At 38.4% G+C, this 13,532-nt stretch overlaps 1 protein-coding gene across 3 annotated transcripts in view; it reads right to left on the bottom strand.

Annotated features, from left to right (window-relative positions):
• Positions 1-13,532, bottom strand: part of pde7b (phosphodiesterase 7B) — a 145,845-nt gene that overhangs the window by 59,670 nt on the left and 72,643 nt on the right. The window contains exon 1 of one of the 3 annotated variants that reach the window (XM_012962534.2): positions 1,699-2,714. The exons of the other annotated variants lie outside the window; for them this stretch is intronic. Within the exon in view, the coding sequence (XP_012817988.1) occupies positions 1,699-1,936 (238 nt within the window). The 5' untranslated portion in view covers positions 1,937-2,714. Of the gene's footprint in view, positions 1-1,698; positions 2,715-13,532 lie in introns of those variants that run through there. 3 annotated transcript variants of the gene reach the window in all.

Raw genomic sequence — 13,532 nt, 5'->3', positions numbered from 1 at the left:
ATTTTGGCACCCCAAGCTCAATATGAAGTGAAGACAGGTTGGTCCTGTTACATTATACCATTAAGAATAGGGAATACTAACATCCCAAACCCATTATACAGCAAAAGGCTATTGTTCCCCTTAGAGCTTTAATCTTTAGAGAACCTAAGCACCCCAGTGTAGAATATACACAGTGCAAAGTAGTGGGGTCTGGCCCCTGAGGCACCCCGCAAAATGCAGCTTACCTGGAACTGTTTTGAGGCTGACTGACTAATGATCAGGAGTGAAAGCCACTTGATGACCACATTTGCTGCATTAGCTGTTTGAATTTCCTACCATGTTATCAGGCTTAGCACTGTGCCACTCTCCCTCCTGTGGTTGTACAGTGCAGCACATATTATAATGTAGAAGAGGCAGAATGGATGCATTGGATGGAGGCAACCACATAAAAGTGCAAATGTTTATATTTACATAAGGACCTTAATGAATGGCATCAATATGTGCTTTTAATTGTCTCTTTTAGAACAGCCAAACTTGTGGGTGCATTTATAAATGACCCCAGGGGTGTTAATTGAACTTTATACTGTTAAGCAGATAACTGGCTACTGTTAGGGGGCACCTAGAACTAGTAGATTAATGGCAACTCCCTGCAAGGGAGACACTGATTATATAAATGATATTTAGGTTCTATACCACTCCAGGCAAATAAGGCAAACATATAAACATAAAGGCAAACATATAAACAAATGTTTATAAAATAAAAGATTTTTAACCTTAGTTGTAATAACTACAGCCACCAGAATACCCCAAGTGACTTAACTTGGAGCATGCTTGGAGCCAAGCAGATGGTTTAACTACTTTACACTATGCTTATGAAGCAAAGAATGTGCAATTGTTTTGGTTCACCCAGTTTTGCTCAGGTTCCTGAGCCAATAACTTCCTCCATTTTCACTATTTCTCTAATGTAACATGCAAAGCACATTTAACAGATAAGGAGGCTTTAGTGACAATTAGCAGTTCCTTTTTCGAAACAAGAGAAAAAAGCAGAAATAAAATTCACTTTACCCATTCAGTGCCAATTTGGTGCTGCATTTATCCCATTTACTGCCGAATGGAAACCTGCAGCCTAATAACATAAAAGCAGCATAATCTGTGACAAGGAGTTCTTTTTTGTTAACCAACAAACAAAGGATACACAAGATATCAAGACAAAAGGAGAAATTCTGGTGCAGGTTGCTTGCTAGGTATCTTGGATGCCCAACCTCCTGCAAACTGTTGCTGAACTACTATTTCCAGCATCCTTTCAGCCACAGTCTGTATATGTACATGGTATTTATTGAGAACATTGAATTAACTTGTGAATTTCCCTGAACTGTGCTATTTTTTTAAATCGATGAATATAGGGAGAATTGTGGGAAAAGTTTTAACAGGGGCTAATGTGAGTGATGTCTACAATCTCTGTAAAACACTGAAGAATAAGTAGGTGCTATATAAATAAAGAATAATAATGGATCACATCTAAAAATATTTAATTAACAATTGAGTTTAACACTGAAATTAACTGAATTGTTAGCAATACAGACTATGGGGCTGATTTACTAAGATAGGTTTTTTTTAAAAAAAATATATCAGGTTATAAAACTGGTAAAAGCTTTCCCCATTATTAATGATTGCCCTTGAAAATAAATCAGTGTTTAAAGATTTTGGCTCTTGTATTACCTGGTAGAGAACCTAGGGCATCTTCATTGGCCAACAGCCCCCTTTGCTTCACACTCTGTAAGCCAGTCTTTGATTTCCAAAGGAGTTTCACCATCTTTATTATTTCCGGCAACTCACAGGTCAGGTTTCCAGAATGGTAGGCTGGCAAGCTACCCATGGAAGGTGGCAATAGAACTTCAGCTGTTCTCCAACTTCTGCCCATCTCCGCAGAGTTAAAGCACCTATCCAGCACTGGCATCCTGTCCCTCCTTGCTTGCGAGAGAGCAGGAGGGGACTGTGGCTGGGATAATGTGTCTGCTTTCTAAAGAACAGCCCAAACTCGGACAGGGAAGATAAAGAGATAGCAAAGGCCTTGCTGTCAGGGTTAAGTTGTGAAAAAGTTTCCCTGTTGTTTGGTAATCCAGAATTAATTTGGTTTGAAAGATGCCAATTCAGTTTGCCAGATTTCTTCCTTACTTTTCCTCAAATTGGTTTGACACACTTAACAGAATTCAGATTGAAGTTGAAAAATCTACAAAAGTCAATCACATGGAGTTTTCTTTCACAGTTTTCTCTCATTTCTTTTTTCTTTTTCCCGTCGTTACAATACGTTTAAGTAGGTCTTGTAAACTATAGAACAACAACAGGTTTATGAAGCTTCCAGCTCGGCAATGTAGCCTGCAGTGCAAACAGAACAAGAATGACGGAGAGAAGAGCTTTGCAGCCGGCAAGAGCAGTCTGTAACTGCCTCTTCCCTCTATGCTGGAACAGGGCCAATCCTTCCTTTCTCTGACTGCATTATGATGAGGGCATTACAAATGCTGTTAAAGCTGATTTGGTGTAATGCAATTTAATGACCTTTCTCCCTCACTCACTGATTTATCTTCCTCTCCTCAGTTGTTAGGTTTTCAGTGAACCAAAAGTATGCTTGGCTTGCTTCAAGACTTTGTTTGTGGAACTAAGGTGCACTTCTTCTGGAAGGAAAATACTAGTGAATCATAGCACATACCAGAGACTGCATACAGAGGAAGAGGGAGAGAGAAGTGAATCAGATTTACAGGCACAAGCCCAGTTAATGTTGTGTAACTTGCTACAGAGCTATTCCTCCTGTCTCTCAGCTACATACTGACAGGCCATTGGATAGGGGGAAAAAACAAACCGTTTCATGCACTGGAGAGAGCACAGCCAGCAGATGCAAACCAGACTTCCTTACAACTTGACCTTGTAGGAAATTATGCATACTAAAGTGCTGCTGCATAACTTTTTTTGTGAACACAGATTTCAGATCACTGCTGTATAAAGAAAATAAAAATATATTAAAATATATAAAAATAAAATATTATATAAAAATAAATAAAAATCACTGGTGGAACAAGAATCCAGCAGGCCAAGGGGCAAAATTCTGAAATGGCTCCCCTCCCCCAAATAGCCACTGTTGCAACACACTCAAGCATGCACTGCTGCCACTGCTGGACCCCATGGAGGGGAAGGCCTTGGTGCATCCATGCCCCCCCACCCCACCCACAGAAGTTACAGCAGTGAAAATCATTTGGAAATCTGCCAAATGTGGGCTGTACAGTTCTTTATCACTGTAACAGAGGCATAGCAAAATAGAAAGCAGACCCAGTGGCTCTAGGATGGTGGGTCAGAAATATTAAGGACATTTTAAGACAACTGGGATTGACAACAATGTATCCGTTATTGACACAGCCTACAGTGTATGAAATGTCAGTGTTTATTTCGTATAATTTGAGCTACAATGTCACATGTATGAATAAGCATTACTAATTAGTAGGGATGAACCAAATCCAGGATTTGGTTTAAAATTCAGCCAAGATTCAGCCTTTTTCAGCAGGATTAGGATTTGGCTGAATCCATGCTCCTGACTGAACCAAATCCGAATCCTTAAAATCACGTGACTTTTTGTCACATAAACACAAAAGTTGAACATTTTTTCTCTAACCCTTCCATATCCTAATTTACATAGCTAAATTCAGATTCGGTTCGGTATTTGGCTAAATCCTTTAGGAAGTATTCAGGGTTTGGCCAAAACCAAAAATAGTGGATTTGGTGCATCCCTACTACAGGTATGGGACCCCTTATCCGGAAACCCGTTATCCAGAAAGCTCCAAATTACAGAAAGCCTGTCTCCCATAGGCTCCATTATAAGCAAATAATTCAAAATTTTAAAACCGATTTCCTTTCTCTCTGTAGTAATAAGACAGAACCTTGTAATTGATCCCAACTAAGATATACATAATCCTTATTGGATGCAACCAATCATGTTGGGTTTAATAAATGTTTTATTGATTTTTTTAGTAGACTTAAGGTATGGAGATCCAAATTATGGAAAGACCCCTTATCCGGAATACACTTGGCCCGGAGCATTCTGGATAATGGGTCCTATACCTGTACTTAGCCCACTAATCAGAACATTGCTAGCCAAGATACCTTTCCTCAGTAAGAAAGAAGCAAAAGTCTTGTTCAGCTGTTTATATGGAGAGGGGATTCTCGAAAAATCAGCAAAACACGTTTGTTGTGTGACTTTTTTTGTAGCGTGCATCTTTTTTTGACATGACCGCACCCAATTTGACACGACAGCACCCAATTTTATGCGGCTGCACCATTTTGATGCACAACAAATTTTTCCACTGCAAATTTTCAATATTTTTACAGGTTTCTTAAGTTGTGAAACTGGTTAATTTATATATGCATTCAGAGTTGTAGTCAGTTGTTTGAGCAGTTTAGGAAGAGACTAGCACTGTTTATGTACTACTGCTGTCTCTATGTGCACTTGCAAAAGTTCATTTTCTATTTACTCAAGTTTCCGTAAAACTGCAATTCAGAGTTTGATGTCACGAGACAAGAATTTGTTGAAAGAAGAGGGCAAAGTTCTCAATGCCCAGCTTTATCACATCTTTATGTTATAAAAACTGATACGCAAGAAGCGTTACTTACAACTGAATCTCTTTAACACTACAGCTGCAACCTCCTCTATGGTTGAGATTCCATACTAAGAAATGGTATGGTCTCCTGTGTCTGTGTTTTGATCACCGTGTGTGTTTGGTGGCAGCCAGTTTAGGAACACATACATGTGGGTCTAAAATATTGCTGGAAATGAGCACACTGATTTGTAAAATGTTGTTGAGTTACTGCACTGATTATGAATACGCTGCTAGTTATAATGAAATGAGCATCCCAGGACACTATTTATGAACACTTTGAATGATATAATATGTCTAGAATATTCACTCATTCCTGCACAGTTCTACTGCTGCATATTCTACATTTTTACAGTAAAGTAAAAATATTCCTATATTGTTAGTGCGAGACAGGCAGAATGCTGAAACTATAAATAAACCCTAAAATATTTCATATATAATAATATAATAATTTCATAATACATTCATTGCTTGAGAACTTGAGAATATACTTTGGTTTCATGCTATGCATAGTTGACATTGTCAAAGCAATAACATTAGATAAGTCCTGCAGTATTTACGTCAGGTGCAACATGAAGTTTATTGCACACTATACAGTACATATTATACTGCTGCCAGGAATGACTACAGCTGTGCATAAGAAAGATTAAAACACAGTGTTCTGGGGATAGTTCTGAGTGCATTTTGATAAGTCACTTACCCAACAGTTTGAAGATTGGCTGGTACAAGAAACTGTAGTCAAGTCAAGTCAAAATTTTCACAAGGCGGCCTATCTTTATGTCTTATTTTTGACTGAAAAAAGTTATATTATGTCAATTAAAATGCTATTGCTCAGTAAAGCAAAGCAAGCATGTGAGGCACAGTTTCACTGGGATAATATTTATATTAACCGCACCAGCACAGGCAATATGGTAGTTCCCACAAATGTGTAGGCAAATAAGACAGCTTGTGAAGAACAAGCTATACATTTTTAAACCTATAAGGCCTAATATAAAATTAATTACTTTTATTACCATTAACGCACAAGACTGCTGTCTAACTTTCCACCCTCTCTCTGCTCATGGTGAAGATCATTTGCGCACAAGCTCTAGTTATCATATTTTAATACTAAAAACATGGAATTATTTTCGATTGACCTTTAAATGAAAATATATTATTAAAGTAAATCAAGTTTTGATTAGGGGACTATTTTAAGGTGAACTAAAGCCTGACAAAATATCTGGCATGACAATAATAATGCTGCTGTTTTCTCCACAGGTTGCTATATACTTCCATATTGCAGATTAGTTGCTGCTTTAGTATGAGAGGTGACCTATCATCTATTATACGAGTCCCAAGTGCTGGACTAGCTCTAGAGAAGCTAGAAAGCTATGCCTTCAGATATCAGTAAGGTTGAACTGTCACATAACTGGAAATGGTGCAGATAATCTGATCATGAAGTGCACTCAATGAGGCATGAGGATCTGTAATGAACAGACCTTTTAATTCTAAGGGCGTTATGGAGAGAACAATCCAGTGGCACACCTCACACCTGAAAGCATATCATGACTAAAGATGTCTGTGGCTTGCTGACTCATTGAACAACAGCATAAGAAAATACATTATGAACCCATAAATCTCAGTTTGTCTGTAGAAATACCATGGGGCAAATATATTTACATTTTCTGGGATAAGGCCCTTCAGCCCCCCTCTATTACATTTTCAGGGATATCTAGGGCAATAAATAAATAAACAGGGCATATTTCAGCCTACTGCAATTTGGAAAATACTTCTTTAACCAACTCAGACAGATTAAACAGTTTTTCTAATGTCTATGTCTGCCTAGTCTATTGTATCCTTACACAGTTATGTCACTTGAATTACACACCTGGAGAAAGGCTCAGAAAAGGGGAAAAAAAGGTAGATCAATCACCAAACTGATTTTGCTAATGAACCAAAGATTTTACATTCAAAAGTTGCTTTTGTAGAGTGACTACTAGCTCAGGAATGTGCACACCTTTCTTAGTTCCCGGCTAACCAGCTCTATATTTGCATTAACATACGCAATCTGTGCCAAATTTTTCATCCAAGCATACTGCCACAAATGCTGCAAATATACTTTACAAGGCAGCAATAGAACCGGTTTAAAGGAAAGGCATCAGTGGGCCATCAAAAAACGTCAGAGGCCACTCAGCCTAGGTTATTTCTAATCTGCTTTTTCTTTTGCCATTCAACACAATTCTTCAGTCATGTTGTGTTTATTCCCTCCCATTCTCTCTCTACTATTGTTCTTATTCACTTTACCCTTAGTTTATTTAAATAACAAGTAAGATATAAGCATGACAGGAGCACCCATGTGCCACCTTTTCTGTATGCAGTACTGCCAAACAAAGGAAAGGGAGTCATGCCTTATTGGTGCTACATGTAAAAAAAGACACAGAGAGCAAAAACATGATGCTTTACATCATTTTTCTTTGCAACTTTCAATTGTTAGTTGAGCAAAATAAACTTAACTTATACTATATGAATTATCTAAATCTTGTTTCCTTCAGTCTGTAATTCACAATCACAGCAAGCAGGCTGCTCAACAATCTGGACCTAATGCCCATACCCATGTAGAGGATATATAAATGCATTGACATCTAGGCATAAAAGTGGGGCAGGCAATATATGATTGACAGCTCCAATTTTTAATGGTTGTTTTAATAAAAAAATAATTTGAGGTTCATGTTTTAATTGCAAAGGACTTTTTTATATAGCTTTTTATGTCTGGGTGACAGGTTAGTAAATAAATCAATCAAAAAGGAAATCCAATATAATGTGGGCAATTCTGTTGGTCTTTTCAAGTTAAAGAATAGTTAAAGAAACAGTTGCAGTCGCATACTTGTACTTGTGTTAAAAGGTGCTTTTTGCACTTCAACTATCCCTATCATTTTGGGCCAATCTCACATATATATACCATGCCTATTAATGCATGATGGGAAAGTCCTCTAAAGCAGAAATGTCACTTATTTATATACAGTGTCGGACTGGCCCACCAGGATACCAAGAAAACTCCTGGTGGGCACAGGTGTCAGTAGGCCCTCCTGCTCACCCAACCATTTGCCTCTTGCCTATACCATAGCCATTACTCAATTCTATATGAGAAGAAACTGAAGATATGGAGGAACGGATAGATAATAGTATGTAAAAAAAAGTAAATGAGAGATTAAAGAAAACGAGTGAACAGAGCAGGGGAGAGTGGGCCAAAGGTCTAAGGGTTTTTTGATGGGCCCTTGGCACCCCAGTCACTGCTGAGAAAGATGACCTCTAGTTACAGGAAAGCTGGTATTGTCCTGTTATATATAGCACTACCATACCACTTGACCTCCTGCTGTACAGATAAAATATGCTCCCCTCAAGATTTGAAAAATCAAATTATGGAAGTTGTGCTACTGAGCTGCTCCACCTTATAACAAAGACTGATTTCTTTGTTACTTTTTGGATGAAAGATCTGTTTGTATGTATTTTAACTGTTTTTATGGTCTCTCAAGCATGCTGTATAATGATGGCTTGCTGAACCCAACCAACCTTTTATATCATTAGGTCATACACAACATCACATTTTTTACATAAATTCAGGTATGGGATCCATTATCTGGAAATCCGTGGAAATACACATTGTATGAAGCAGCCTATGTCACATGTAACTTTGTTGCCCGACTACACATAAATGCTCAATGAATGTAAATGATGTCAGTGGAGGTTTCATTTCTATAGGCTGTTCAGGAGTAGGAGAGATACAACATGTTATTTTGTGCAAAACAAGCAAGACAATGGTACTGGCACAAGATGACTATAAAGCACAATTCTACATAAGAACCAAATAAAATACATACATGACTGTTATTCCTAAAAGCAGGAAGGACTTTGTATAGTCTCCCAGCTGTGGCTTGTCACATGATTACCACAAGATTTTAGGCTCTAAAGTTTTTGAGAGCTGCCATTTTAACTGCTCAGTCAAGAGTTAGGCTACTGCCACATGGCTACTCCTAAGCACTTAACAACTACTTTATGTGCCTGCAGAGCCATTGCGTCAGGCTGGGTGCAAGCACACCGATAACTGCATATTCTGACAGTTCCATGCTGAAATTTGCTCTGTGTGCCTGCACCCTGGCCCACGTGTCACAGTAGTCTTATGGTTTAGGATTGGAAGTTTAGGTTACTGCCACATGTGGGTGATTCTGGACCAGTGTTTATTCTCCCCTACGTGCCCAACAGCTGTTGCCTGTATATCATTTTGTTGGCCTGGGTGCAGGCACATGGAGCAAATTTCAGCATGGAACTGTCAGAATATGCAGTTATCGGTGTGCCTGCACCCAGCCTGACGCAATGGCTCTGCAGGCACATAAAGTAGTTGTTAAGTGCTTAGGAGTAGCCATGTGGCAGTAGCCTAACTCTTGACTGAGCAGTTAAAATGGCAGTTCTCAAAAACTTTAAAGAGCCTAAAATCTTGTGGTAATCATGTGACAAGCCATGAAACTGCTCAAGTTTGCAGTTCTATGCTGAAATCTGGTCCATATGCTTGCACCTGGGCCAACTCAATAGCTCCGGGTGGAGGCACATCAAGAAGCATTTAGGAGTGTAGGGGCAGGATTCTCATCCTATGTCTACACCGTTACCATGACTAATTAGCATTAGTTTTGGTAAATTAAGCACAAGTTGCTGCGCATGCTGTTTCCCCACATCTTGTGTTGGAATGATTATGCTTGGCACAATATTCACTTTAGTGCACTTTAGTTGTAGCTATTGATGCAGCCCACGAAGGAAACCCAGGAATTACCAGAAGGTTCAAGCTTGTAATTCCAGGGTCCCCTTGTGTCAATGTGTAGCACAATTCATCACAGTACACTTTTAAAGGGTACATAGTTTTGAACAGTACACAATAATACACTAACCGAGAAGCATTCTGGTTTTTATTTTTTTATTTTATTTACCATTTTTCTATTACATACCTATTAAATATGAGTTTGTTTCATTAACACCTCTTAAGTTTCCTAGTAGCAGAACAACAAGCCTGGTTGCTGACCATAAAATGTTGTTCAATACATTAGTTGCTCTGATAAGATTAACTTATATAGAGCAGCTGTTGCCGTTGCATGCATTCATTGCTGGCAAACTTCAAATCAGGGAGCATGCTCAGTATCAACAAATGTATCAAATGTTACTTATCTATGAAACATTATAGGGGGGAATTGTACATTTTGGGAAAAGGATAAGAAGTTAAAAATATAATTCAGCCTAAATGGATAGCAACGCGACTAATAATACAGTCCTCTGAAATGCATAAATAGCATGAGAGTACTTCCACATGAGGTGAGATGTTTTCAAACCCACAAGCTTCCCATCCTTGCTGGGCTTACTAAGCCAGTGATCCCCAACCAGTGGCTCGTGAGCAACATGTTGATCACCAACCCCTGTGATGTTACTCCCTTTGGCCTCAAAGTAGGTGCTTATTTTTAAATTCCTGGTTTGGGGGCAAGTTTTTGTTGCACAAAAACCCTGTGTACTGCCAAACAGAGTCTCCCGTAGGCTGCCCATATAGCGGCTACCAAATAGCCAATCAGAGCCCTTGTTTGACACCCCAGGAACATATTTCATTCTTGTGTTGCTCCCAAACACTTTTTCCATTTGAATGTGGCTCACAGGTAAAAAAGGTTGGGGACTAGTGATGAGCAAATCTGTCCTGTTTCGCTTTGCTGAAACATTCACAAATCTTTGAAAAGATTCGCGAAATTACTCCTTCTTAACTATGTACATTTCCATGGTTTGTCAGATAACCTCCATCCCTTCACTGGTCAAGTTAAGCATATGAAAAAATCTTCTAGCCAAGGATTAGAGATTGCTAATTAAATAGAAGAGGCATTTCATCAGCTACCTTGGAATAATATTTTGGGAACTTTCTGTACCCATTATTGCTTTGATATGGGGGAAAATGTTTTGTCTTCCTTTTTTCCTTGGATGATTAGAAATGTGCTGCATGTACGGCAATGAAGGTCTTATCATGTCGGTAATACACAAGTAGACTTGTGGGAGCCTGCTGTAATCTGATTCCGCAGGGGGTCTGTGAAACATTGTTCAGTCTCCTGTTGCTTTGTTCTCTTATATTTCGTTTCGGCTTCTCCAAAGACAGCCTGTGGCAAGCCTGGGGTAATTTACCTCTCCAAGGGAGTGGGAAAAAATCATAGCACAAGATTATGCTGATTTTAGAAAAATACATGTCTAAAGATTGTCACCTAATATAATATAGGGTTTAACATTGTACTTGAACACCTGGGTGAACTACTTCTAAAATAAAATACATTTTAAGTGCAAGTTTATAAATACAATCTGTATTACTAACATTTTATACTTAAAATTTATGAATATTTTTAATTTAATGACCAACTCACAAAAATCCTAAATGAATACAAAAAAGAATAGTTTGACAAATAGTTGTCAAAAGATTGACTAAAAAAAATTGACCTGCTTTCTTTGGCAGACTGCTATAACAGGCACATTTCTATCACCTAGAAATAGAATTGTCATTCATCAGTTACATCCATTATGCTACCTTATGTGACTTGGATAAAATGAAAGATCTACAGCTCACTAGGGGTCATTTATAAAGTGGATGGAAATGCAATCCACCATGTTTTTGCACATTGCATCCAGCCTTCCACACTAAAGGAATTGCTGCAGGCATTGCGGTCAGGCATTGTCTATGACAGGTAGTAAGGACAGGACTGGCCTGCACCTGTAAGGGCTTCACCTCAGCACAAGGGGCAGAGCACAGACAGACCCCAGACAGAAGTGCTCCCTGAATGAGCACTAAGGGGCATACTTTTGAACTCCTTAGTACACATTTCTATGGAGTCTTTGTAAATGGCTCCTAATGTTATCAGCAAGATATGCATAGGTAGAGTCATCTATAATATGCTGTATATATATTCAATACTAATTTACCAAATCATTGATTTAAATGTCTGTGCATTTAGAACAGAACAGTTTATATCGGATGCATTTTTAAGCTGGGGTAAATTCATAATAATACCATTGTTCAGGCTCTAATTTGTGGCTATTTTATGAAATATCAATACAACTAGTGTTCTAAAAATAGTAAAATCTGTCTGTGTGTTTCGGTAAGATAAAAACATCACGTTCATGGCTGCTCCTGTCCCATTTAACATTGTTTATTATTTGAGTTCAATAACATCAGTTTATCAAACACAATGCCTTCTTCAGTTTTGGAAAGCTCTTGATGGTTTTAGAGCACTATCAGAAAAGAAAAGACCATGCCAACTCAACTTTTAAATTACCCTCTGTATGGTTGTGTCTCAAGGCCATTGGTTAAAGGAGAGCTATCACAAAAATGAAAATGTTATGAAATTCATCTTATGGAATTAAGAAATGACACCAATCTTATTAAATTTAATTTTAAATTAAATAAAAACAAACAAAAAAAATAATAACAATAAATAAATAATGTTGATTGAGACAAGCAAAGCCTAGGATGTGGGTATCTTATCAAAACATAACTGGTCATGTGCTTACATAAAGGAGTTACCACAGTCTTTTATTTAATAAAAGACTTGACATTCAACTAGGTCTCGTAATCAACCAGAAGAAGCACTTATTGATCACTGAAAGCAAACATCTGGTTGCTATGAGTTATAATTATAAATTATAAATATAATTTTTTTTCTAGCTGCTTGCAAGCACTAAATTACAGATACTTTTCATATTATTATTTTCTGAGCTTCTCCGGAGTATTCAGGTGATTAGCATTATGAAATGATGATGGTGAAAGGTACAATAACATGTAAAGGTTACAAACAGAAAAGAATGACTGTATCCAAGCATGGGGTTAAGTTCATTTGGTTCTGTACAAGTCTAAAGGCTGTGTGCTGGTGTTCCTGGCTGTCAATAAGTGCTGTATGCTTTCATGGAAATGTCGCATGCAGTCATGCAGTCAGCTGCTTTCCGTGTGGTAAGCATACACAAGTAAAGCTATTTACACCTCTCCAATGAGTTAGCGCTGTAAAAAGAGGAGAGAAGATAAGGGTAAACCCTGCTGAGCGAGAATGCTTATGTAACAGCTGCTTGAATATTCTTCCCACATGATGTCATAATCCTGTTAGAGCATCTTATTTCTAATGCCAAATCATTTGGATCACTTTCAGATCTGAATAAATGAGACACACGATCAACTAAGTCCAACAGGGAAGTTCATTTTGTAAGTGACTTTCTGTAAGTTGCACACAGATATTTCAAAACGTATTTATCAAATGGTCAGTTCTAACTTTTACCCATTGATAAATAGGATTCTAAAAACCCCATAGGAATAAATAGAATGTGGGTGAGTTTTTATGTATTAAACTCACATTTTGATAAATCTGCCCCATAAACACAAGGTGACACTTAAGGGCTGGGGAACACGAGCACATTAGTCGCCCAGCGGCAACTTCGGGCGACTGCGGGACATCGCAGCGACGCGTATGCCATCCCACAGGTTTAAATTCTAGCCGGTGGGATGGCATTGCGGGGAGATTAGCCGCCCGCGACAAGGAAGGTTTGGCGCTGGGTGACTAATCTCCCCGTGTACCCCTGCCCAGGTGTAGACACAAAGGCCCATGCTATTTGGCTCACCACACACATTGTCACCACAAAGGTGCACCAGTCTTAGTCAGGCACAACTGCTTGTGCTTAAAGTATATTATGCAAATAGTCATGAATAGAGTGCTTACAGGTATAACTTGCACCTTGCATTAACAGGGTGTGCATACATTTTGTTCATGGGCATTCACATACAAGCACCTTACTTGTGTCTCATTTAAAATGTACAAGGAGCTTAGGAGCCCTGAAGCAACTCTCACAAAGTGCAGTGCACATTTAGGGGCATATTTATTATAGTGT

Source organism: Xenopus tropicalis, chromosome 5, assembly GCF_000004195.4.
Source record: "Xenopus tropicalis strain Nigerian chromosome 5, UCB_Xtro_10.0, whole genome shotgun sequence".
Taxonomy (NCBI): domain Eukaryota; kingdom Metazoa; phylum Chordata; class Amphibia; order Anura; family Pipidae; genus Xenopus; species Xenopus tropicalis.
This window is presented reverse-complemented; position numbering and strand designations above follow the sequence as displayed.